Source organism: Alligator mississippiensis, chromosome 4 (genome assembly GCF_030867095.1).
Source record: "Alligator mississippiensis isolate rAllMis1 chromosome 4, rAllMis1, whole genome shotgun sequence".
Lineage (NCBI taxonomy): Eukaryota > Metazoa > Chordata > Crocodylia > Alligatoridae > Alligator > Alligator mississippiensis.
In genome coordinates, this window is record NC_081827.1 from 124,136,037 (window position 1) to 124,163,722 (window position 27,686).

A 27,686-nucleotide genomic window follows, 5' to 3' on the forward strand; every position below is an offset into this window, starting at 1 on the left:
AAGCTGGGGAACTGTGGCCTTGGTCATCTTACAGTCTGATGGCTAGGTAGCTGGCTACGGGGTCAGACCCAAAGAGTACTAGTTGACAGGAGCAAATCAATGTGACGTAGGGTGACCAGTGGAGTCCCTCCGGGCTCAATATTTGGGCCTGCACTCTTTAACATCTTCTTTAATGGTCTGGAATCAGGAATCAGATGTGAACTGGCAAAGTTTGCAGATGACGCCAAATTATGGGGGAGGGCGGTCACACCGCAGGACAGGCTGGGGATACAGGCTGACTTAGACACACTCTCCAGGTGGGCTGACCAAAACCTGATGGCCTTCAACGTAGAGAAGTGCAAGGTGCTGCACCTCAGTAGGAAGAACCCTCAGCATACTTACAAACTGGGCAGTGCTGCACTCGCTAGCACCGCAACCGGAAGAGACTTGGGGGTCTTGATTGACCACAAGATGAATATGAGTCACCAATGCGATGCTGTGGTTGGCAAAGCAAACCAAACTCTGGCGTGCATCTGCTGATGCATCTCAATCAAAACCAGGGTTGTCATCCTCCAACTTTACTCAGCCTTGGTGAGGCTGCAGCTGGAGTACTGTGTCCAGTTTTGGGCCCCCCACTTCAGGAAGGATGTGGAAAAGCTTCAGAGAGTCCAGAGGAGAGCCACTCATATGATCTGAGGCCTGGAGGGCAGGCCGTATGAGGAGAGGCCAAGGGATTTGGTACTCTTCAGTCTGGAAAAGAGAAGGCTCTAGGGGGACTTGGTAGCAGCCTACAATTATATGAGGGGTACATCAGGAGCTGGGAGAACAGCCGTTCACCAGAGCTCCCCAAGGAATAACAAGGTCTAATGGACATAAACTCCAGGAAGGCCAATTTAGACAAGACATAAGAAAAAAATTCTTTACGGTGCACGTGTCCAGGGTCTGAAACAGACTCCTCCCAGAGATAGTGCAAGCACCTACTCTGGACTCTTTCAAAAAACATTTGGATATTTTTCTTGCTGGGATCACTTGATCCCAGCTGACTTCCTGCCTATGACGATGAGGTCCCTTCCAGCCCCTAATGTCTATGAAGTTGATTGTGTTGGGAAAGGGGGGGGAGTTGTTCGTTTGTTTTGCCTTTTTTAAAGAAAAATGGTATTTCTTGTCTTGTTCTGTTTGTTGTCTTTTTGCGTTCATTGACCACCACATTCTTTGTGCACCAGAAGAAAAGTTCAGCAGGAGCACCAAACTTATACTCATCTACTTTGTTCTTCCAAACTGTGTGGAACTGTCAGCTCCTCCTGAACATTCCCTAATGTCATCTTTATTTTTGATTAACCTTAAGTGTTTTCTATTGATTGTAGGGTTTTTTTCCACATTGTTAACAAAGATGTTAGAACTGGCCCAAGTACACGACCATTGGTCACTGTTAACTCTTGACACATTTAAAATGGGCCTTTAATTCTGACTCTTTTTTCAGGCTGAGGTTATGGGCACACAACCAACTTCCAGCAAGGGGAGCTAGGATGTGAAAATGTGGTAAGCTACCTTACATTTACCGCAGAACAAAACCATGCATTTATGAAAAGGCAGTGAATGACTACAAGTTCACACCTTAATTTACCTTGCTGTAACTTGTTCATATGCCCATAGCCTTGGTTGCTAGTCTCTTACCACATGGCTAAGTATAGCCTGTTGTAAAGAACTATGTCAAAAACTTTGAAAGTTCAAATAAAGTTTTCCTGCCAGATTTACTTTATCTTGTATATTATTAACATGCTTGGAGGACTTTAGTAGATTAGAGGTGTACAGTTTTCCTTCACAGAAGCTCCGCTGTTTTGGCCTGGTATCTAAGTCTGTATTCCGTTTTTAGCTATCCATCAGTTTTACGTGCATTGCAATATTATTTCTTAGTGTATAGGTCTCTGGAGCACACATTAAAAATAAAGAGGGATCCTACATTTGCTACTTCAGGATTGACATTGTGTTGGTTCTCATGTTTAATAGATGGTTTGACTAGGAGATCACATACACTTAAGATCTTGAAGCTGTTTGAGGCATTCACCTCTGGGTCTGGAGACTTGTTTTTTTGAACTAATATACGTTTTATTTTGATCTCCCACATCTTTAATGAAAAGCATAGATGTAGCATAAATATGTCATCAGCATCCCTTGTCTGGACATGGCCCCGTTTAAGTTTACAAATTCCAGTTAGATCTCAGTTCAGCATAAGCTGAAAAGATTCAGATGTCTCGTGTTATCAGTGTGAGTTAAGCATCTAATTTGCCCACATGCATCAGATATACAGAGCTCTCTGGGAGGTAATGAAAACCTTTTTGTAAATAAAGTATCTTTTTAAAAATAGGAGGAGAAAAGAAAGCTTGCAGAAAGCTTGTAATTACAGTCAGACAATTAACTGGAATGTTTTAGATAAACAGACTCATTAAAGACTAACTACTGTATTGTTTGACCTGAAAACGATTGCTGTAGCATATAAACAAGCAATTTTTTTGTTATGTCTGACTTCCAGAAAGTCCTGCTGTGAATATTAGAGTTAAACTGGTTCAGTCTTTCTTGGTTCAAACAAAATCTCAAGCCACAACAAATTCTTTGTGATCTCTGCTGAGAGCTGCAAGATTTTAAGTCACCTAGGAAACCTAGGATAGAATGTTCTAATATGGTGTGTTGGAGGAATAGAGGTTTCTTATTAGTATTAAAACTGAAGTTTCCTACAGGGAACCAAGAGCTTTCTAATGAAGGATTGAGCTGGATTTGGACTGTGGTGCAGTGAAAAGCTCTTTGTTTCCAGTTCAAAAGCTTCAAGGACTAAACATTTTGGATCCAAACATAGACATACTTTAGGCCACCTGCAAAATCTAATCTACGCAAATGTATTTGGCACAAAACATTCTTCTTTGTCATTTTATGTTTTCAGAAGAATTATTGGAGAGGTTTATTTTTTTAAGTGCTACAACTGCCATTGCCACTATTAAGGATTAGGGAAAACCTTCAGAATTTGTTGCGATAGGAATTTTAACTATCCAAATTCTATTGCCCTCAGCGTATAGGACAATCTCTACATTAACAGACAGCTACGTTGGGTCAGCAAAATGATCCTGGCATAAGCAACTTTGATGTGGGGTACAATGACAAGTAAAAAGTACTAGTAGGTTGGTGTTTAGAACCCAGGGGGAACAAAATTCCAAGGCTATGATGTTATTGGCTATATTTCATTATATTAAGCATCCAGATAGTCCATCAGTTTTAGAATTCAAATGTCATAACAACAGCTGTACAGTATACTGCATGTAGATAAAACCCACATCTGGATTTTTCACTCATGTTATTCGTAATCTGTTAAACTCAGCTACATTTTGATAATGGCGTACTGTGTCCTTGGTCTTTGGGAGGGAAGGGACATAAGTAGGGACCTTCCAAATTCATGGCAGGAGTGGAGTGCATGGCAGCTCCTTTAATTTTAATCAGGAAAGCCAAGGTGGCAACCAAGTTTAGGTTAGCCACGGGATTCGAGGGTTATAAGAAGTCCTTCTTTAGGTATGTAGGCAGTAGAAGGAAAACAAATGGATATGTGGGACCCCTGCTCAACACCTTTGGACAGCTGGTAACCAGCATTCAGGAAAAAAACTGAACTCTCTCTTAAATGCCCACTTTCCTTCGGTATTTCACCGGACCAAGGGGAAAGACAAGCGAGATAAGGCTCATAGGGGGTGTCATCATGAATGAGGCTCAGAAGAGCCAGGAGAGGGAAGAGGTGCTGCAGAGGATGCAGAAGGAGCTGACAGTGTGGATGTCAAGGCCCTCCAGAAGTCAGCACAGTATGGCCTGAGGAGCCGTGTAACAAGGATGGCCGTGTTATCCTAGGGCCCCTCGACCATGCCAATTTATCCCCATGGGCACCCTCTTTTCTCACCCACCACATCTTGATGAAAATATAATATAGGGAGGCTGCCTTCACGTCCAGTTGGACATAGTCCTGATGGACTTCCCTGAACCCCGTGGGTCCCCAGACCCCTTGTGGATCCTGTTTCAAAGTAGATGTTTCAGGACACCCCAGCTTATGGGCTATATGTGTGGCTCCAAACCGCACCTTTACCATGCCCCAAGCCTCGCAGATGGTATACGCACAACTTCCCTCCGAGGCCTTCTTTTTACTCACCTCAGGTTGTCACTGGGCTCTGTGCAGCCCGTTCTGTCTCTGCGCCCCTCAGCACTGGGCTCTCCGCAGCCCTGTTTCTGCACCCCTTGTGCCATGCCCTCTCTGGCGCTGGGGTCTGTGCACCCCTCGTTCCATGCCCTCTCTGGCGCCAGGGTGCCCACACTGCCGTGGGCCCCCAATGAGGCCTCCTCCTTCCCCAAATAGCCTCTCCCAAACCACCAGTTATTATGAACGGCAAACAAAACATAAGCCCCTGGGCTATAACATAACACATAAGCTCCCATCGTTTTCCACCCCTTTAAAAGAATCAAAGTTTGCCCCAGGCATTCCCAGAAGCTTGACTCGCCCTCAGGCCTCTTCCCCTAGCTCCCTCTAGGAGGGCTTCTTCCCACTTCACTGCTGGCAGCAAACTGCTCTCCCTAGTTCCAGCCTGGGGATTTATAAGGGCCCAGGGCCCTGCCCTTTCTGGTCAGCTGACAGGTGCAGGTGCAGGCTAATTTGCTCTCTAGCCTGTTGCCCTGATAACCTGCACCTGGGCTTCTGGCTATCTCTTCGGGCTCTCCCCAGACAGTTTCTGCTCTTCTAGGAGCAAACACTTTAGTGCCCTGCGACAGAGGGCATGCCAGGAATGGCAGCCTTCCTACTATGGATGCTGAGTGGGTGCAATACCAAGTAGAAAAGCTAGACATTTATAAGTCAGCAGGACCAGATGGACTCCATCCAAGAGTGCTGAAGGCACTGGCTGAGGTCATTGCGGTACCCCTGGCAGAGCTCTTTCATAATTTGTGACACACAGGGGAAATCCGTGAGGACTGGAAGAGGGGCAACATTGTGCCCATCTTCAAGAAGGCGAAGAGGGAGGACCCAGGCCACTATAGGCCAATCAGCCTGACCTCTATCCCAGGGAAAATCCTGGAAAAGCTCATTAAAGTATCTATGTGCAACACGCTCATGAAAAGTAAGGTTCTGAACAACAGCCAGCATGGCTTTGTCGCGGGTAGGTCTTTTCTTACCAATCTCAGCTCCTTCTATGACCAGATCTCTCGCCACCTGGCCATGGGAGAAGAGGTAGATGTTATATACCTAAACATGCAGGGAAACCTGAAAAATAAAAGGAGCCTCCGCACACCCCACTGCTCACTCCTGATCAGCTGGGAGGTGAAAACTCTGGTTTTAAATATGGTGCTGTTTTTGCTTCCTGACCAGTTTGTCTCACACAGCATGGCTGCCAGGGCCCCTCGGCTAATCAGCGCTCAGTGGCAAAAATGGCACTATATTTAAAACTCGGTTTTTTGCCTCCCCACCAATCAGGAGTGAGCAGCAGGGCCCCACTGCCAATGAACAGTGACAGGGTGTACAGGGGAACCTGCAAGATTAAAAGAGCTGCCACACACCCCACTCGCACTGTGAATTTGGTAAGTCCCTAGACATAACAAACAAATGCTGCTGTGTTTACCCATGGAGAGATCGTACCTTTTGCTACCATTGCACTACTCTCTTCAGAGCAGACATGAAGCATAAAAATAAGAGGATTTTGTGGAGTAGCAAGTCACATATCCAGGAAGAGTTTGAAGTGGCTGAGTCCGAACCTGGCAACACTTAGCATCAAAAAGGAGTGCTTGAATGTGTTAGGGAAGAGGTTGGCAACATAGAGCCCACAGGCCACATCTGGCCTACAAAGCTACTGGATCCGGTCCATGGAATCTCAGAGCTTTGCCTGTGCCCACCCTGGGTCTGAACAGCAAGGGGCTGCACCAGGGCCAAGGATTTGGAAGCTGTGCCAGTGCCACTTCGCTCTACTCCTTTCCCCATCCCAAGGCTGTGACATGACTATAGTGTCCAGCTGGAGGGGAGCTGCACCAGTGTGGAGATTGTGGCAAGAGAGCAGTGAAGGGTGAGGAGGTGAAGTTGTAGTGCTGTGGAAAAAGCTGCCAGCTACTCGTCTCCAGTGTAGTTCCCCTTTGGCCAGAAGCTGTTCTTGCACTGCAGCTGGGGAACAGGGCTGTGAAGAGCAATGAGGCAGAGGCACTGGGAAAGCCCCCCTGCCACTGATGGGCTGCTGAAGCCACGCAGCCCATGCCAGACTGGAGTCAGGTTGTCTCAACCCATGTCTTGAAAAAGGCTGCCAGCCCCTACCTTAAGGAAAGTGCTCTCTGCTGTCAGTTGCATACCATTAAGTGCTGGGTGTCTCTGAGCTATATAGCATCCCAGTCAACATATGCTTTGTTGGACACACAGCTGGGACTTAAGATGTGTGGAGATCTGTTTGTTTTCTTTGGAGATGTAGGCAGGGCTTTTTTAAATAACTTTATTTTCAAGAGTGTGCAAATAGACAATGACGTGCAGTCTATTGTTCTTCCTCACCCCACATTCATCCCCTTGTCACAAGAAAATCAATTCATCTTATATTTTACAGGAAAGAAAAAATTCAAGCGGAGGAAAATCTACTGCCAGATCACTCAGCACCTGCTTCACAACCATAAAATGTGGAAGAAAGTAATTGAAGATGAAGAAAGGTTATCAGGGAGAGAAAAGCAAGGTGTAGACCAATCTACACTGCACCAATCCTCAGAACAAATTCAGTCCATCAGGGAAGAAGAGGAGGAGAAAGGGAAACCCAAAGAGGAGGAAGAAGAGAATACAACTATTGAACTGAAACAATGACAATATTTTCAGCAGTATTTTAGACAAAAGGACTTGTGCACAGACTCCTTTTCCAAGCCAGCACAACGTTTAGACACAACACTGTAGAAATATGGGATAATGCGCCTACAACTGTTTAATTTGTTTCTGTTTCCTTTTTATGGTGAGGTACATTGTTTAAACTCCTCTGCTCAAGGAAGCTTTCACACTGCAACACCGGCTTTTACAGACATTCTTAAAGGGGTTGGGAGGGAGGGGGATGGAATTATATACATAGCCAGAATTATTGGCTGTGCACTTCAGCAAAATACATTTAATTATATATTATGGTCACTGTGATATTACAGAAGGAAGTTGTCAGCGGAAATGCTGCTTCTAAAGCACATTTGCAGTTAACTGTAAGGTACCTGTTAAGTAGCTTTTGCTCTTACTGCTGAAGGCTAAAAGTTCCAAAGCTTTATCAGAATGCTGATACATCCTGCCAGCATATCTGTGTGTGGGGGCATGCGTGTGTGTTTGGGTGGATGTAATATATTATTATGTGGTGTGAGTTCTTATTAGACTAGTATAGCACATGGCTCAAGACATGTGAACAAACAGAAGGCCCCAGGTTTAGGAAATTTGTGCCAGTTGGAAAGTGGAGCCCTTTGTAAGGCACTCTGATTTTGCAGTAACTCCTGAAGTCTCCTTTCACATTCTGGCTGCAGGCACTGCTGCCTTTCAGCAGGAGCCAACCCACTCAGGCAGCTGACGTGGTACCATTTAGTGGCACTGAGCTCCCAACCAGCTGGAACCACCTTTTGCCAAACTGCTGGCAACAGGGATGTGCCATGAGAACTGTTCTCCCAGAAGAGTTAAAGGAGGTTTGTGTGGCACACATTGTTACTGATCTTCACAAAAACTGGCCCCCTGTACACCTTTGAATGGGTTTATGGTTTCAGAGGGCACTGAGCGTGTGCAAGAGAGAAAGCATGGAAATCAATTGCACACTATATCATTCTCCCCCCCAGCCTTACATTTCACCGTGTCAGTGGCCAAAAACATTTTAAAACTGAAGCTTAAATTGTCATCTATTAAATGCAGCCAGAGGAGAACTGTGGGACCAGCGGCTGCTTGAGATCAAAAGGCAATTAGTGCTTTACCAGAAAGGTGGGCATAAGGGACTGCTGCTTGTCCACATTAGCCAGATACTTATGCCTCAGCAACCACTCGTACCAGCTTCAGAGAATGTGGTCTGGCAGCAAAGGTGCTGGATGGCGGCAATTTGCTGCCGGCATTCTGCTTGATCCCACCAATGTACTGTTTTGCTCTTTATTATAATTATTATTATTATTATTTTTTTTTTTTAAGAAAAAATTTGGGCCTGTAGAAAAACAGATAATTCTTTTTTGTCTGTTTCTCTGTTGTTTATGCTGTGAGCTAAACGTCTATTTAAAAGATTGATATTCACTTTCATTATTTTATTTCACAATATTATATTTGTCAGTGATTAGTTATCTAGATGTAAATATGGAGAAATTTTTATGGGTTCCTGTAGATAATGAAATCTTTAAGAAAAAAAAAGGGGGGGGGGAATGTTTTTGTAAAGGTAATTTTTTAAAAACACCATTTTTTATAAAGAGTAGCCATTTCCTAGCCCAACAAATGAGGTCTTGAGTGGTTTGTATAGAGCCTTATGGGAAATCACTGGTCTACAGTATCAAGGAATTGACATATTAATGCTTACTGTTGACTGTGTAGCATCAGTTATTACCATGCAAGCTAAAGATTTATGATCCTACAAAAGACTCTGAGTTTAGTATCTTACAGGAGAGTGGACTGATGATGTATGTCTCTTAGAATGTGATCCTGCCATTCTTATCTAAAAAATGGGATTCAGCAAGGCTACTTATCTGAGTAAAAAATTGCTTGCAAAAGTAAAAGTTTGCAGGAGCAGCCCCTCCTGTATCAACTCAAGTTTCTGATATATCCAGCCCTCACCTCCTTGTAATTATGCCCTTCACCGGATTTCATGATTCATTGGTACCTCTTGGAAAATGACAGAAAACATTCTGTTCTAAACCAACTTGTGTATGTGTCATCACTTCTGTATTTTTCTCCACCTCATTCATCATTTCAAATGGTCCTTGGCATGAAAACAGTCTTTGTTTCTTACAGGTTTCCTTTTCTTCTTATCCTTTCTTCTCTATAACCTTCTGGAAGTGGAAGACATACTCCACTGTTTGAAAGCATGACTTTGGATGGTGTCAGCAACAAAAGGATCTGATTAATTCCCTCCTCCAAAAAAAATTAGTGACTGTACTTATCTCATTTTTCTCTCCCTCTCTTTTCTAAATAAGTACAATTTTAAAAAAATCAAAATTTATTCCAAGCAACATGGGATATCTTTCAAAGATTTCTCCAAGGCGCTGGTAGATCTGCAACAATTCAAGCTTGTGTTCCTATTCAGACAGTCCCATAGTTTGTTTTTATAAATAAGATAAAACAGAAACTTCTCCCATTTTTTGAAGCAAAAATCAAACTCCCTGAGATATTGCAGAATTTCATGTCCCTGTGTGCTTTGCAGTGGATGCCAGTTGGAGATGGATTTAATATTTTAAATTAAAACAAAAGTAAGAAATATCCTGATTTAGATAAATAAACCATAGCTCAAAGATGTTAGTAAGAGTACGCTTGCTGTAATAAGGGGGAGACATCCTAAATATGAGGCCAAATCCTGTTAGCTTTTTATTCATATAAATAATCCTATTGAAGCCAAAAGAATTCCTTGCATGAGTATGGGCAAAAAAAATTAGTGACTGTACTTATCTCATTTTTCTCTCCCTCTCTTTTCTAAATAAGTACAATTTTTAAAAAATCAAATAAAAAAAATCAAATAAAAAAAAAGTGAAAGTACAGGTTTGCCTGTGCAAAATATTGCTTAAAATAGAGCTATAGGAGAATTTAAGGATATTTCCTTCATTGTCTGTTAGTTTTGGTTGCTACTGAACACTCTCGGTGCCCTTTTGGGATTCATTGAGCTCACCTTTATTGCTAGTGTTGTAATGCAGCTGATGGCACAGATTAATATACTATTATACAAAGCTATTTTGTGGATGCAATGTGACAAACTCAGGTCTTTCTGTCTGTCAGTCTTGGAACAAGAACAATGACCGTTATTTTACCTAAGCTGTGTAACAGGGGCAATTCTAGTGAAATCAGAGCCAGATGGAACTGATTAACTTGACAATAGATTACTGCAGCATTCAGTCAGTAAAACATCCATTTTATCTAGTCACCAACCAAATAATACTGTTGCACTCCACATGGCTACTGGCAGAGTACAACTTCAGTAGGTGGCAAACCATTTATAAATTTCACCCAGTATATTTGGAAATGTGTTTCCAGCAAGAAATGACCAGGAAACATCCCAGGTGTGTGTTTAATTAAGAAACAATTTGTATTGAATACAGTTTAGTTTATTTTTGTTTTATGGGGTTTTTTTGTTCTGGGTTTTTGTTTGTTTTGTTTTCATTTTTTTTTTTTAATAGATAACAAACAAGTAGTTGGTTACCTGATTTATGTAATGATCTTGCTCCAAGAAAAAGGGAAGAGCTTTCAGTGAGAAGTTGCAGGCTTTTTTTTTTTGTTTCTGCTTTCCTCAGTGCTTCGGTATTGTTGTTCCCAAATAAGCACCATCTCTGCAACTTTCTTTTGGGTGGGGGTGGAATAGGGGAGCGGGAATGAATTAAGTTCTATCTCCAACGTTCAGTTTGCAGGTAATGAACAAATTGAATTTTTAAAAGTTGATATGAAGATCTGGTATCTACTACATACAAATTATTTATTAAATGCTGAAGAAAACAAATACCACTTAAAGAATCAATCCCGTAATGAAAAAATGATCTCTTTGATGAGAGGAGCCCAGGCCTCAATTTTATTGGCATAAAAAAAAAAGAAATATAGGTTATGATGCCAATTTTCAAACAGATGTCATTTGTCTTCTCTGTTGTAATCACGAAATATTTTTGTAGTGTTTTGTGTTCCTCATTTTGGAAAGAAGTATACTGACTGACCATGTAACCACTGCATGCAGAAATCCTTCTTTTCTCCATCTTCTCATAATGATACCCCATTTGCTGTTGAGTCTTGTTGCTGGTAATTGAATATGGCTCATTTGTCAGTAGTCATGTTTTGCATTTCTTCTGCAGCGCACAGATGGTAGGGACTGGCTAAAAACTCACACTGTTTATGTAAATGCCGTCAAAATGGAACTTAAATTATAAGCACTCTGAATTTTGTTTTCTGGAATCAGAATCTGCCTAGGTCAAGAAAATAGCAATCATGACTATGTTCAGGTGGTCAGATAAATTTACCTTCATTTGCTCTAATACTAATAGGAATCTGGTATCACACTATGAGTTTTGATCCGATGTGTAGAACACCTATCACCACACGTCTTAGATATCTACTACCTGTGTTTTAGATTTTTCCAGGTGCTGCACTCAGACAGTAGGGCTTTGAGTTGCAGGGCTTTTAGAGGGAATAAGGGATTCTATTGTGCTACTGATGACATTTCAAGTTTCTATTCTCTGTGAGTGAGATTCACTTGTTATAGAGAATTAGAAAATGACTCTGTATTACTAATATCCTATTTTGAGTGTGTACATAGGCCTGAAGTGGTGTATGGGCAACATACTGGCTCTTGAAGGGCTGAATTTCACTTCCTGAGAGTAGGCTATTCCAAAGGTAGTTATATTTTGGGAAATATTTTTTTTAAATGGAAAGAATACATATTCTACTCATTACTCAGGTTTTACTCAGGCCTGTGACATGAGAACTCTCCCTATGATCAATAGATCATATCCTGCATCAAGAGCCACACTTGCTCAGCCACCCTTTAAAACCTAGGATACATAGTCCAGCAAAGGGTTGAGAGCTGCAATGAAGCAAATCACACTTGTGCATGCATACTACACCCTGAAATGGATTTAATATTGTTACCTCAGTGAGGTGCTTGGGTGTGTTCCATTAAAATTTCTTGGAAAGGCATCTTAGTATGCACCTAGATAGCATTGCTCAAAGGTGACTGCATTACATCTAACACCTAAGGTATAGTATGTACAGGGTAGGTGTGGCATGCTTCACTGCAGTGTTCCCTGGTACAATCCTTTGATGAAGATGTGCTCCAAGTATTGTAGCAGTCTAACTGCCTAGATTTCAAATGTACTTAAGTGACTAAGTGCAGGTAGGCACCTAGTGAAATTTTCAGCTTAAGTAGATTAGGTGCTGAATGCACCTTGATTTAAATATCTGCCACCTTTTGGCCAGTTAGGTTCTTCTGAAGGTCCCAGTCAGTGCCTCTCTGCCTCTTAAGTGCCTCAGTGCCTTTGAAATCTGGGTTCATCTCCTATCTTTAAGGCACTTTTTTAAAAATAGGACTTAGTAGGATTTTCATTATGATTGGGCTCCTAAGCGCCTGTTGCTTTTGAAAATGGCACTTGAACTCATAAGCCACTTACTTGGTTTCCAAAATTTTAATTTTAGTTAAAATTGAGGCAAGATGTTACAGTTGGGTCCCAAAATATTAATAAATCCCTTACAGAGCTGGGCTATCTTACTTCATAAATGAGTTATGATTTTCCATTAATGGGAGCATTGCTGTGTACATCAAAGTGTCAAGTCATCACCATGTCAAGTCTGTTGTCCCACTGATTTCTGCAGGACTGTTTGAGAAATGAGGTGCTTCTCAGTACAAGTCTGGCTGGCAGAATAAAGTTCAGTATACCAATAAAGTAGATGTTTTGTCAACTTATATCTCAGACATACCAGTTAAGTAAGCCATGCAAGTTCCAATGGCACTCTTCTTTGATGCATACTAAAATATTAACACTTAATCAAAATAACTATGCATTATTTGGGGTTAAAACGAAAAAGTAGATTGTCAGAGTACTGCACTTCCATCTTTCTAGTGAAGAGGCATTTTCACACTTTTTGGTATAACTCACAAGGTTTTCATATTATATTTACATTATTGCTATTGTTATATTTTCCTCTATTCACATTGATGTGGTTGAGACATTCTGAAGTCACATACTAACCCAGAAAGATTTTAACTGAAGCAGGAGTGATGTGTGACAAGAATAAATGGAGCATTTTTATGACATATTAATGGCCACATTGCTTGGCTGCAGGGTACCTGAGGTTTTATCTAGAGCCAAGGGTGTGCCTTTTTTATTCCATTAAAGAACTGTACTTACAGTGCACAGAGGAAATAGGCACCAAGAATCAGTCAGTCTTTTCATCCTTGGAAAGGGATATTTGCCTAAAAACTTCAGCATCCCCAAGTTGGCAGCATAACAGTGATGTAATTAGCCGTGAAGCTGATATGATTTTAAGCACAAATGGAGAAGGTTAAGTTGGCAAGTCTCAGAAAAGACTGAATGAAAACACAGTTTGAAATAAACTTGAAACAATAAAATGAACTTGTACTTTCTTCCAAAGCAAGGTCCTGCTAGTGTGTGAGGCAAGCATTACATTTCAAGTTTGATAACACAAGTCCTGTTTGGCATTCAAGTATCCATGAATGACTAAAACCACTAAAGAGAATTTTACTTCCCTTAGACTGAGAAGGAATAGGAGAAATTTTAAATGAACTCACAATTTGAGGAGCCCTTTGAGGTCTGTGTTGTTAATCAGCATAACCAATGGCAGCCTGTATTGAAGAACAAGTCAATTCAAGAGGGGTCAAGGGGGAGAAGATATGACTTTATTGTGTCTTTGGCCAGCATCCCGCCTTCTCAAAGAAAATGTGGCCATTAAATACCAGAGAAGGGACTACTTGAATAATGAAAATGGTGCTGACATTTACTTTAAGCAGTTGAAGAATTAAATAAATGGGTTGCTTAATGGAGGCAGATGGCTCTTGAAGATGGAGTAAAATCAAATTCAGTAAAATAAATTTCATAGATTTCATAGACATTAGGGCTGGAAGGGACTTGGGAAGATCACCGAGTCCAGCCCCCTGCCCCAGGGGCAGGAAGTCAGCTGGGGTCATAGGATCCCAGCAAGATAAGCGTCCAGATATCTTTTGAAGGTGTTCAGAGTAGGTGCTTGAACCATCTCCAGCAGCAGTCTATTCCAGACCTTGGAGGCTCGGACAGTAAAGAAGTTCTTCCTTATGTCCAGCCTGAAAAGGTCATGGATATTTCATGATAGTGTGGTGGTGTTTCTGGACTGCCTGATGAATAAAAGTCCCTAATTAGTTTGCTTACGTCCAGTTTACAAAAAGGAATCCTCTGGAAGTAATTGGAAACAGTTTTAGTGACTGCTGTTTCTGAAGTGAAATTCACCCCTGTGCTGAGAGGCCTGTGCAATGCTCAACGTACAACATAATTCCCAGTAAAATCCTCTTCTGAGGATTTAAATGGGGGGAATAAATGCCAGCCTAAGCATGGACAGCCACCTCTGTGCTGGATAGGTAAATATTATCCTGACGTTTTCCAGACTGCCATTTTCTTGAATCCTTAGGAAGTGATAAACTATGCCCAGTTTATATTAAATATACTGAAACAATCATATGAAATAATGCCCGAGCAGTTTTTAAAGTCCATTACATTATGCAACAAAAGGGATCAAAAGATTGACCTCTACCAGGCTTTGTGGCTGTAACTGAAACATAACAGGAATCATTGTTTTTATGCAGTTAACCTTAAGAAATTGCCAGTTTTGCTTTGGAAGCCTATGGAAGGATCCTGCTTCCCATACCTCAGTATTTGCAGTATTCCCTACATTTCTGGACCCAAACTGGCCAGTTTTTAAGGCTGATCTTGTCGTCTACATTTATAATCATCCACCCCAGGTCATTGTCTCTTTGTCTAGCTTTTCTGAATGAAAGAAAGGGTTTTGGACCCGAGTATCTGAATCATACAATTCTATTTTTACACAAGCCTTTGCTTGGTGGAAGAGGAGTAAAAATCAATAATGTCTGTTTTAATTGGTGTCTTTGGGTGGCTTTCTGGGTTATTTGTTTTGCTATTTCTGAATGTAAGTTTCATATTATGTTTAGGCTATGACAGTTCCACAGTGTTACACCATTTCTGATGAGCCACAAAAGCAACCTGAAATGTTTTGATGTATGTGTGCATTAACATGCATGTGGAGCTAATGAAAAATTTGTTGGCATGCAAATATTGTATTCCAACTGCAAAGTAACTGAGAGAAACAGCATGAGTTTTGTCTTAATGCTATATTTAAAAAAATAAAAAGAAATGTAAAGAATGTTTATAGTCAAAGCTAAGGACCAGTGCACTCACTAATGTGGCAAACAAAAAAAATTATTGCTCTGTTGTTTCAAATAATCCAGTATGTGTTAGTTTTAATCTGTTTTGAGTTGCAGAAGAAGCTTCACTTACAGCCATTAGCCTGTAGGTGGTATAGGACCAGAGACTGTGGAGAAAAAAAGGTATATGAGGGATTGAAGGGGTAGGGAGCAGAGAGAAGCACATAGTTGGGAATTTAATGTGATGTCTATACAGTAGCTGGAGAAATCTCTCAGGATATAAAACAGTCCAATACTATATCACCTTAATTTGGTTTGTTCTTAGTATTGCTCTGAAGCAAATGGGCTAAAAGTTTCCGTTCTTCAACACTGTCTTCCTACACACAAAGAACACTTAGGAACTATTACTCAATGTGAATTAAGAGTTACAGTTTGCATTTAAATATTTATATGGAAAATAGTTGCATTTTTTCCCCTGACTGTAGTAGCATTGCCATGGTGTTAAAAAAAAAAAAAATGGACGCCTCTAATGTGAAAAACAATTAAATAATGATTAATTGTTTGCCATGCATGTATATTATGTTTTGGGTAGAAAGCCCCATCTAGGTTAGGTATTAATACTTTCCTTCCCCCTGACAAAAACCGAAGCATAATGAAAATCTACATCCTACTGCAAAGTTTTAGTTTTAGGTATTTATTGATTTAATATAATATTTCAAATCAGTATTTTTAAAAGATCAAAAACAGCATTTATAACTTATATAATGTTGTTTGTACTTTAACTGTTTTGACTATGTCAATATATAGTTAATCCTTCTGAAAATGCTCAGTTCTTTTCTTATTTTATAGCTGATATAACATACTTGCAAGGGGGAAAGGAATCTTAAGTTTGCATTCTTTTTTTTTCATTGCGATGCATACTGTAGCTCATGCTTAACTGATAACATTTTCACTGATGGGTGGCAGTTTATTTTTTTAAGGCTTTTGATCAAAGAAAATCTAGTACTGATACTGCAACAGAAATTTCATTTAAAACTTGCCTGAGCAAAACCATGTAAAAGTAGTAACAATGTAAGTGACTCAAAATTTTAGTATGGTTTTGTCATCTGGACAATGCTGAGATCCGGTGCCTGTGTTTGTGTACATATAATACACACACAAAAAAAATGTGTTGGGCAGCAGATTGAATCCTGTAAAAAGTAAGAGTGAAATCATTCTGCCAAGTTCAAAATATTTTCTGAATGAAAAATTTAGATGTGGTCATTATTTGAAATAGCTTTTTTTCTCTCAAGTTTTTTGAGCCAAACTGAAGAATCTATTTATCCTCAACGCTCACATTTAGGACAACAGAAGCTGTTGGCTACAAAAGAAATTTTGTTTGCTCCCTTTGAGGTACTGAATCTTTTTAAATCCCATTTCATGAGGTTTAGACTCCAGTCTACTTCTAATTCAGTAGGAGCTGAGGATGCTCAGTATCCCAAATAATCTTTTATGTATGATCTAAGTCTTAATCAGTTCTAGTAGTCATTTGCTAGTAAATTGAAACTGTAATATAAATTAAACTATCCTTCATGTTTCACTTATGGAGAAACACATTTTTATAAGGTTATATATGAAAAGCTTGTCTGTGTATCTTGGGTATTCCTACAAAGCAATATTTTAAAAAATAACTGCCAACCAAAGTGGCAATGCAGAAAAGTGCCATCTTATTCAAGATTTGTACATGCCAATTTTTAAAAAAGTGTTCTTTTCACTAAGTACTACATACATTAATTTATATTTATATATTGCCAATATTGTTGTAACCAAACTTGTTTTTAAACACGTCAAGAACAAGGCCTTGTAATTTTTAGGTGATGATCTTTCATAAACAGAATAATTCTTTTCCTTTCACTAGTATCTTGCACTCAGTACATGTAGCAATACTTAATATATTCCCTTCACAAGTATTTGTTAAGTGATTTAGTTAATGGCTGATAAATGTTTTGTACAAAATAGATTCTGTACAGGAAAAAATCTTTTAGATAAACATTATTTATTTTTACTGTTTTGTAAGTTAGACACTATAATGAAGCTCCTTTTTGCCAGAATTACTGGAAGTGCCTCTTGGTAAAATGTATAATACAGTAAATATGTCTTAGATATACTTGTCACAAAATGAACAATTGTGGATGTTGCAATGTCAAGACAACGTACAACATAAATATAATTCTGTGGTATCATGCTCGCTGTGGTTTTTTCCCTTTACTTACCAGAGCTGCTTCATTACCCACCTTTCTAACCAGCATACTGCAAGAGACCTATGGCCCTGTTAAACTCTAATCCAAAACTCTTGATGAAGTCAATGGAAAGACCTGAGTCAGGTCCTTATTCAGGTATTTTGTCTCCAGTAGTCACCAATGCCTTACACTGCAGAAGAAGGTGAAAAAAAAATCCATTTGCAAATAACACCATATCTTACTAATAGATGCCCTAAGCATTTTTAATTGAGATTAAGTGTATGCTTTAAAGTTAAGCATGTGTAGAGTACCTCATTAAATCAGAGATATAGAGAAGATATGGCTGCACGTTATAATGGATGCTAACACTGACCTTTCTAACTTTGTTGTTTTCATGTGTTATTTTAGAGCACTTTATGGGAAGGGACCTCTTGGACCATCAAGCTGCATCCCCAGAATTCATAGGCTGTCATTTACTCAAGGAATCTTCCAAAGTGTCACTTCAAATGCTCACAAGACCCACAACACCACACTACAAAGGAAGACAAAAGCTCGCCCAGATTGTCTTCTGGCCTATGATAAGACTTTCTTACTCTCCCCATAGCTGGTGATGAATATGACCCCGATTGGAATGTTGGGACCCCTAGTCAAAAAACTCCATTTTTCTAAGTACTAACAGGAGCATCAATAGACACCGGCCCTATTCAATGTCCCTGTGCTTCAGAGAAATATGAAAAAAACAGATGTATCAACTGGTTCTTTGCCCCAGAAGAGCTCACATTATAAATCTGTGATGCTAGGCAGAGGGAATTGACATGCTATAGAGAGGGAACAGAAGAAAACAGGCAAAGATTATAGCAGAAATGTCACATGGTTAGTCAGTTCAATTATCTGCTCATCTTTCTCTCTCTAGTGTTCCAATCATTTTTGTAGTTCTCTATAAGTTTTCAAAACCTGTTTTAAGACTGGGCGCTAGATCTCAGCACAGTATTCCTATAGATGTCTCACTAATACCATGTAGATTTGTGTTCCTTTTCTTACTCAATATTTCCCTAAGGACTGTATTCAGTACTAGGGCTGTGTGAAGCTTTGGGTCGTGATGCAATTCGGAGGCAATTCGGCCCGATTCAGTGGCTGAATCTCCAAATCCGAATCAAATCAGGGGACCAATTAAAAGGTCCAAATCAATTCAAAGCTCTCCAAATCTTCAGAAAGCCCATGGGGGGACCCCTGACCTCCGCCCACTCCCCCAGCCCTCCCCATGGCTGCCCCCCCCCCCCCAGCTCCTGGCACTTTAAAAAAAGCCCCAGTGCTTACCAGGTGCTGCTGGGGGGTGTGCAATCCCCGCTGCCACCCCCCAGTGCCTCATGCTGCATGGTGGGCTCTTCACTAGCCCCCCAACCCCCTCCCACTCCCCCAATCCCCCCATGGCTGCCCCACCTGGGCCAGCTCTAGCCCATTAAGAAAAAAAAATGGAGAAAAGCCACAGGACTCACTGCTCCTGCAATGGCCTTGGGGTTTTGGCAGGTTTGTGCAGAGCCCCCCGTGGGGTGGGGGGGGCAACGGGAATCACCCCCCCACCCCCCGCTGGCAGGAGTGGTGAGTCAGGGGTTTTTTCATTTTTGTTTTCCCTTAAAGGGCTGGAGCCGCAGCAGGCAGGGCAGTCATGGGGGGAACTGGGGCAGTGGGGGGACAGAGCCCCCAATAAAGCGGGGGGCAGTGGGGGACAGCAGGGATCGCCCCCTTTCCTGGCAGCACCCACTGAGTTGGGGCTTTTTTTTTTTTTAAACAGCTTTTTTTTTTAAACAAGTGCCAGGAGTTGGAATGGGCAGGGCAGCAGCCGAATCTCCACATCAGATTCGGCCAAATCAATTCAGGACAGTGACTCGAATTACCGAATTGAATCACTGTCCCCTGAATTGGCCTAATCCAAAGGGAATACTAGCCACTAGGCACAGGCCTATTCAGTAACTTTAACTACAGAACTGAGAATTTGTATTCAGCTATTTACAATAATCCCAAAGTTCTCCTCAGGTTCACTGCTTTCCATTATTTAGCACCCCATTCTGCAAGTATGACTTATATTATTGTTTCTAAATATTTGATTGTATTAAAAATATATATAGATGGATTACCATTTTTTAAGTCAATCCAGACTGGTATTCATTTTGTAAAGAGCTGCTTTTTTTTTAATCAGAAGTCTCGGCTTTACAAAAAATCAACCATTTTACTTTAGCAGGTTTACCCTTATCAACTGCAAATGCAATCTTCTAAAAGCTTGATATAAAATTTGATTTGTCTGACCTATTTCCTTGAAATTATATTGGTTGCATCTTGCCTCTCTTTACTGACAGTGTCTGATGTTAACCTTTCCATTATGATGCATAGGACTGATGGGAGGCTAGCTGGCCTATCGTTTCCCAGGCTATTCTATTTGCCTTTTTCAAATAAATATCTGTAAAACAGGGTTTCTTCCCTGTTGGAAATAAACCCATTTTTCCAAGTTTCATTAACAGTGAGCATCAGAGATCTCTTTAGCCAAGCCCTTTAAAAGTCTTGTCTGAACTTCTATATTTAAGTCCCCTTATTACACAGTCCCTTTAAAAATTATACATTTTAAAGTTATAACTGCCAAATTGAGATCTAGATGTTGAACTAGTTTGGAGGCTTTCAGATCTAGGGTTGGTTCAATCTATAGAAAGGAGGAAGGCTGGATCCACAATTTGGTTCCTGTTCCAGGTTTAGATCTTGAACATCATCAGTTTAAATACACTTGGATCAGGTAGGGCTTGGGGATGTATTCAGGTTTATCCCAGTATGAAAGAAGGGTAGAAATCTTATTCCAATGGAAAGGTCATTCATGGCACCTCTCCAAATCTTCCCCCACAGTATAATCAATGCATTCCATTGAACAATTGAACAGCAAAAGTATACAACTGGAGGAAAGCAGACCCCTTTTAATTAAGAATTCTTCATCACAAGGACTCTGCTATCACAGTAAAACACTTTTATTTCAGAATTGTAAAGTACCCTGGTTGCTTTTCAAATGGCAAAAGATTCCCATCGGAGGGGATGAGCAGAAGTTCACAAAGTAGGGGAACTTAGTTAATGAGACCACACATGAACATGCTTCTCTTACTAACCTGGGAAAGCATAAGTGAGGCCATTGTATATAGTTGTTGCTATCTTAATTAAATATAACATTTTCCAGGTGGTCAGATTACCCTTCATTACATACATAAATCCCTTTATCTAAAAACCACTTAAAAGAGTATTTGATGCAATATTTAGTCTTTAATTTTATTTTTCAATCTTCTCAAAATCACATGAAACAGGCCTCATTTTCTACTTGATACAACATACTTCCTATAAGACCTTAGCAAGTCACTTAGGTCTAGGTCCCCACAGGACTTAGGCACTGCAAAACTCAGCCCTGTGTGATTCTAACCTGAAGTGGTGAAGCATTTCAGTGCTTGGTTTAGGTGCCCTGTTACCCAGTGGGAGCGTCTGTACGTGACGCTGTACTGTGCATTAGCCTAAGTTAATGTGCATGAAGGGCACACGTCTACACATGCGCACCCTTAATGCACATTAAAAATGGTGAATTTAGGCCATTCTAGCTCCTACAATGCATGCGAGGAGCCTGCTCCAATGCACTTGGAATCCAGTGCATCAGAGCAGACTGAATTAATTAAGTCTGCTGGAGCATAGAAATTTAACACATTCCAGCAGACTCTAGCGTAATGTGTATCAGCATCCCCATGCTGAAAAATGGATGGCAGATTGCTTTGAACTAAAGCTCATCAAACGAGCTTTAGTTCAAAGCACCCTGCTGCCACTTCTTCAGCCTGGGGATGCTGATACATGTGATGCTTGGGTGCTTTTAGTTAGCATGGCTCACTAACTAAAGCACCCCCATATGCCTCCAGGAACATGTGTAAAAATACCCCTGGCAAATGCAGGTTTCAAATTACAGCTGTAGGGGGGACTCCGAAGTGACATGGATCTCTCAAGCACTTGGAAGGGGTTCCCCCCCAAGAGCAAAATCAGGAGTCTTATATACTTTTTAACAGTCGCTTACAACTCACGTGATCATATAGTGGAGTTTGCTAGGAAAAGTAGCTACAAACAAACATTAGCTCATACTGCTTTGCTGTTATCAGGATGGGAACTTATGGGGGAGGTGAGGTTAGTTCACAAACCTCCTTCTTGCACCTAGAAATCAGAGTTGTACATACTTTTCTTATGTACAAGGCCACTGTGAGTGAAGCAGTTGCAGAGGAGTTACAAAGAACAAACCCTTTCCCTTATTTGTTCTACTGTACAGAGCCAGCAATTCCCCACAAAGCGGTTATGTCATCTTATAACTCGTATGATCAAAGTTTAAGGCATTTATTTTTTCTGATTCCACAGTCCCCCCTTTGAGACTATTTAGTCTCACTTTAGCCTTAAACTTTTATTCTCATGAGTCCCTCTATTTTATCATGCCTTTCATGTTTTCTTTCAATTTGCTCACACTTTTGTAACACCATTATTCTAGACTCTGCCGTGTGTTTTTTTGCCTTGCGAAAGCTTTTTTTGCTGGCTTTCACGCAGCAGAGGATCAGTTGCACTAAGACATAAAACATTGTCAGAACTATCAAGACAAACAATATTCCATACAGGATTTTTTTACTAAGGGCTCCGAAATCTGGGAGCCAGGAGGTTAGCCAAGACTACATTTCTTTTAGACCCCAGTTGGTATTTTTTGAGGCTACTTGATGTAGGACTCTTAACTGATTTCGAATTTCGCTAATGTTGGTTTTTATTCGCATGTCCTGATTGACATAGACACAACAGGTGGAGTTTACTAAGGCACATACTCCTCCCTGGGATACCAATAGGTAATCTAGGCCTATGTGGTGTTGTATAGTTACTTGTGAGATCTGGGAGATCTCTTCTTGCAGAGCCTGAATTTCATCCGCAGTGGCATTTTCTATAGCTTCCATTGTGGCTGAAATGTTAATTATGGCTAGTTTCAATTCTCTTACTCTAAGCCACGGTATGAAGGTTCTCACAAATTGATGGAACCCTGTGTTTCTGGTAGCTAAGGGGTTAACCGCCCTTTTCATGTGATGGTTGAAAGTTTTTACTTGTTTCAGATATATTGCACTACGCATTTCGAAACCAGGGATAACACGTCCAAAAGTGCATGCCTTCACCCAATTCTAGGGCAAGATTTTATGAGCCCTGTTTCCACAGAGCCAGTAAAGGCCTGGGGTGGAAAGGGTACTTAAATCTGAACAGGTGTTCTGCCTTATCCGGCACTTTCGGTTGACATGCATCGTATAGGACAGACCACGTTCGGCTGTGATTCAGCTAAACTCAGGATGGCAGCCAAAGTCTTTCTTCGTCCTCTGGGCTCAGGTTACCTAAAGGACTGATAGCATCGGCTCCTGGTCTTGATCAAGGTGGTGATTTTCCGAATGGGAGCATTCAATTTCTTCGAGGCTGGAGATGATATCTTCATTTTTCAACTGATGAATCTGGCTGGGCTGAGGTGTTGGGTTCAGGGGAGAGGTTACTAGCACTTGCACCCAGATGCTCCTCACTTGCCTGAGTGAGGTCCTGAGGGTCTTTGTCCTTGGCCTTAGGGAAAGGTCTTAACCTTGGTTGGAATTAAGCTGCTTCGGGGTCCAATGGAGGTGATACCTTCTTGCAGTGTGAGGCGTGAGTCCACGTTTGGTGACCTTGGCAACGAACAGCAGAATTAGTGGTCAGAAGTACCTGGAAAGGTCTCTTCCATCTGGGTTGAAGTGCGTTTTTCCGTTGATAGACCTTTACGTAGACCCAATCTCCTGGTTCGAGGTTGTGACAGGGAACATCTGGTGGTTGAGGTAAGGCTTCTTGGACCTGCGAATGAACAGACCTGGCATACTTCATTAATGCCTTGCAATAATTTGGTACAGTTTCATCAGTTAATTGTAGGTCTGTTTGGTGTGGGGCAACAGGTGGTGTAGCTGGCATCCTCATGGGTCGTGCCATGAGTATTTCATAAGGGGTTAGGCCATGTTTTCTGTTAACAGTGTTCCTAATGTGCATAAGAGCAATGGGCAGTGCATTAGGCCATTTGAGGCCTGTTTCAGCACAAATTTTTGAAATGCACGTTTTCAAATTAGAGTTTTTACGTTCTACAGCACCGCTTGATTGTGGATGATAACTACAATGTAGGTGTTGCTGTATGTTGAGTGCTTGGCAGATGTTTTTACTATCTGTCCTGTGAAATGGGTGCCTCGGTCACTATCTATTGTGAGGGGCATTTCAAATCTAGGGATTAATTCTTTGAGCAATTTCTTCACTACAGTGATGGAATCAGCATGTACGCATGGGTAGGCTTCTACCCATCCAGAGAACATATCAATAATAACAAGAATGTACTTATAAGAACAGCAGTTAGGTAGCTGCGCAAAATCAATTTGCAGATTTACAAACGGTCCCCATGGAGAGGGTTGGGCTGCAGGTGTAATTTTTACCCGTTGCCTAATGTTGTGAGCTAAATAGATGGGACAGGAGCTACAGTACTGTTGTGCCATGGAAGGAAAATTTGGGCAAACCAATTTCTTTGTACTGTAGCAATTATCCCCCCCTTTGCTCGTATGGGCCACAGAGCGGGTTAAACGAGCAAGATGTGGCAAAAGCTCTCTAGGCGCCACCAGGTGGCCATCCAGGGAGCGCCAGAGAGAGTTGGGGTGCAGTGAACATCTTGCATGCAGCCAGTCATCTTTTCCTTTTTTAGGGCCTGATTTTGAAGAAGGGCCAGACTTGAAAGGCTAGCCAAAGGAGACTGGTCTGCTGAAAAACAAACAAGAACAGAGTTAGGAGCCTGTGGGCCAGAAAGGGCTGCGTTTCTGGCAGAACGGTCTGCCAGATCATTTCTTCGTGTGACATCATCAAAGGGTTTCTCATGAGCTTTACATTTAACAATAGCAATAGCAGAAGGCAATTGAACAGCTTCTAAGAGCGCTTTTACATAACAACCATGATTGATTTGGGTCCTTGATGAAGTGAGGAACCCTCTTTGTTTCCAGATTTGTCCAAAATCATGAACAGCACCAAAAGCATACTTAGAGTCAGTATAAATGGTTGTGGTTTGATTTTTTGCAAGAATGCAAGCACGTGTTAAAGCAATGAGTTCAGTAACTTGAGCAGAACGAGCTTGGGGTAAAGAATAGGTTTCCAAAACAGCATACTGAGTGCATACTGCATATCCCGCAACTAATTTGCCTGCATCATTTTTAAGACAGGAACCATCAACAAACAAAACAAGGTCAGAGTTCAGGATAGGAATGTCCTTGAGGTCAGTTCAAGGGGTTAACAATTAAGTTGTGACAGACAGGCAATTATGAGGCTCACCTTCAGAGGCGATTGGCAGAAGTGACGCAGGATTTAGAATTGAGCGATTTAAGGTTACATTTGCAGCTGACAGTAGAAGTTTCTCATACTTAGTAAGACGGGAATTGGAAATGTGCTGAGTTTTGCCCTAAATAGTGTACTTTAGACTTACAGATCTGCAATTTAGATTTTGAGGCCTTGTGGCCTTTCTGAGCTAAAGCTGTGAGGAGCGTCAAAGTATCTTGCTTACAGGCCTCCAAAGTGGGTGACACTAACAACAGATCATCAATATACTGAATAAGGGTGGACCCCCCTTTGAATATGATAGGATCCAAATCCTTCTTCAGGATCTGGGAAAACAGAGTGGGGGACTCTGTATTTTCCTGAGGGAGTCTTGTCTAGGTATATTGGAGTCCCTGATAAGTAAATGCAAACAGATACTGGCTATCCTCATGAACGGGGATAGAGAAAAAAGCAGAACAAAGGCCCACTACTGTGAAATATGTAGCATCTGAAGAGATACAGGAAAGAATAGTAGCAGGGTTAGGGACCATGGGGAAAGCGGGTAAAACAGCAGCATTTACAGCTCAAATGGTCTTGCACAAAGCGTTAAGTATCTTTACCAGGTTTCTTGACAGGTAGGATAGGTGTGTTACAAGGGGAGCGTGTTGGGACAATAATCCCTTGCTCGAGGAGTGAGGAAATGACAAGCTTGATCTCTTCCTCAGCTTCCTTTGAGATGGGGTACTGTGGGACAAGAGGAAGTGGCTTGGCAGGGTTCAAGGTGATTCGCACTGGTTCAGCACTCAGCATGTGCCCCACTTCATTCGCATGGGTGGACCACAGCTGTGGAGGTACTCGTGCCAACAGTTCCTCTTGCAAGTAGGAAGTGTCAGGATCAGAGTACTCCTGGGTTAGCAAAGCCACAAGCTCGGTTTCCCTATGTTCCAATACCTCAAGGTAAACACCATCTGGGCTACAATAAATCACGCATCCCAGTTTACACAGCAAATCCTTTCCAAGAAGGTTGACAGGTGCACAGGGGCTAAGAAGAAAGGCATGATTTTCAGACAAAGGGCCAATAGAGATGGAGACATGTTCAGAGACAGGATGTACGATAGGTTGTCTGCCTATACCAACAGCATTTACAGTTTCAGGAGAATGAGGTAGGAAAGGAAACTCAGTAGCCTTTGGAGTGGAGTGGGACACTCTGGTATTAATAAGACAGGAGACAGGTTTACCAGAAATAAGGCATTCAACAAACAGACCAGATTGGTCAGTAGCAAGCAAAGGAGCGATGATGTGACTGTCCCTCAGGCTGTCCTATTCAACACTGGGAAAATTGACAGGAAGAGGAGGTGGGGGCTGGGGTCTGGGTCTTTGGCCGGGGCTGTTGGGGCATTCTGATTTCCAATGTCCTTCTTGCTTGCAATAATGACATTGGTTCCCATAGCCTGGGTTTTTGTGGGCCCAAGGATCTATCTCTTCCCCTGAATCTACCCGGGCTTCCCCTTCCTCTACCTGGACCCTGCAACTGAGAAATCTGTAAGGCCATTAACTTAAACTCAGCATTGTCTTTAGACTGTTCCAATTTGTTATGAAAATGTTTAGCTGCAGCAAGGACTTCAGTCAAATCTTTAGTTTCCCAGCCAATAATTACTGTTTGAATTTTCTCAGCAATTTTAGGGTTAAGTCCCTGAACGAATGCTGCCACTATTGCTTGTTTAGCATTTTCGACTGGGTCATCCGTTCCTGAATATCGTTCAAATGCCTGTTTGAGGCGTTCCAAATAGTCACTGGGGTGTTCATTTTTGTTTTGTTTACAGGTATTTATTTTGGTCCAGTCTGCCTTTTGGGCGGGGGGGTGGGGGCAAATAGTGAGAACTGCCTGAACCAAAGCATTTCTCTTGTCAATAAAGTCTTGGCCAGCCCCTGGGTTTTGATCTGGCTAAGTACAGGCAGAGTACAGACGCACCATAGTTTCCTTGGGCAAAATGGATCGCATGAGCTGATTAATGTCAGCCCATGTTGAAATATAACAATTTATAACAGTCTGCAATTCTTCCTGAAATTTTTCTGGGTCTTCCCTGATTTTTGGGAATTTTTTAGTTAAATTGTAGAGATCACCTGGAGTCCAGGGTGCATGCACAGTTACTATATTTTGTATTATATTTTGTTTCAGTCACACAGGGAGACGTAGGATAGGCTTATTTAGGATGTCTGGGCTGCTCAGTGCCTTGCCCTGCAGTTTTTCACCGCCCAGACAAAAGGCTTCTGACCCAACACCGGCTCATAAAATGGAAATGGGGAGGGAAACACAAAGGGATCTTTTCACTTCTGTTTTGGCAGAAGCTACTGGGACAAGGGGTTTGGAAAAGACAAAATCACTCAGACACCCTGTCCACTGGGTCACGAGGTTTCAGCTGGTCCCTCTTGCTTTCAACACTACCTTTTTAGGCAGAATTGGGGTGGCTAGACCCAGCCTTAGTCTCAGACCTGGTCAGTGGCTCATTTTTCTAAATACTCACACACACACACACACACACACACACACACACACACACACACACACACACACACACAAACATTCAGTCAGCCAGACCTCCTCCCCTACACCGTCTTAGTTAATTAACTACAAGCCCAATGTGCTGTTGGATGAAGGTGCTTCAAACAGTTTCTCCCTGAATAAAACGTACGTTACCAGACAGGATTACCAGACAGAAAATTTTAGCCGGCAGTAAGGTTCAGACTGACCTGCTTTAACAAGGTTCAGATCCAGTTACCACGGCCAAGTTGGGAGCCTACGGGCAGTCCTCCTCCGAAACCCCAATAGAGATTTTGAATTAGGACTCTTACCTCTCAAGTTTGGCACTTGGGATTCGGGGGCGGGCAGTCCGCGGTCCTCCTTCCTCAACACGTGTTCTGGATCCAAATCACAGCACCAGGAATTGTCGTGGAAACACATGGAGCATGCTTTTGGGTCAGGTCAGCAGAAGCTTTTATTCAAAAGAAACTACAGCTGTAGGGGGGACTCCAA

At 41.6% G+C, this 27,686-nt stretch overlaps 1 protein-coding gene across 2 annotated transcripts in view; it reads left to right on the plus strand.

The window, feature by feature from the left end:
- PDE3A (phosphodiesterase 3A) overlaps positions 1-17,283 on the plus strand; it is a 398,418-nt gene extending 381,135 nt beyond the window's left edge. For both annotated transcript variants that reach the window (XM_014609546.3, XM_019489473.2), the window contains exon 16: positions 6,573-17,283. In XM_014609546.3, coding sequence (XP_014465032.3) covers positions 6,573-6,820 — 248 coding nt within the window. In that variant the 3' untranslated portion in view covers positions 6,821-17,283. The remainder of the gene's footprint in view (positions 1-6,572) is intronic.
- The last annotated feature ends 10,403 nt before the right edge of the window (positions 17,284-27,686 follow it).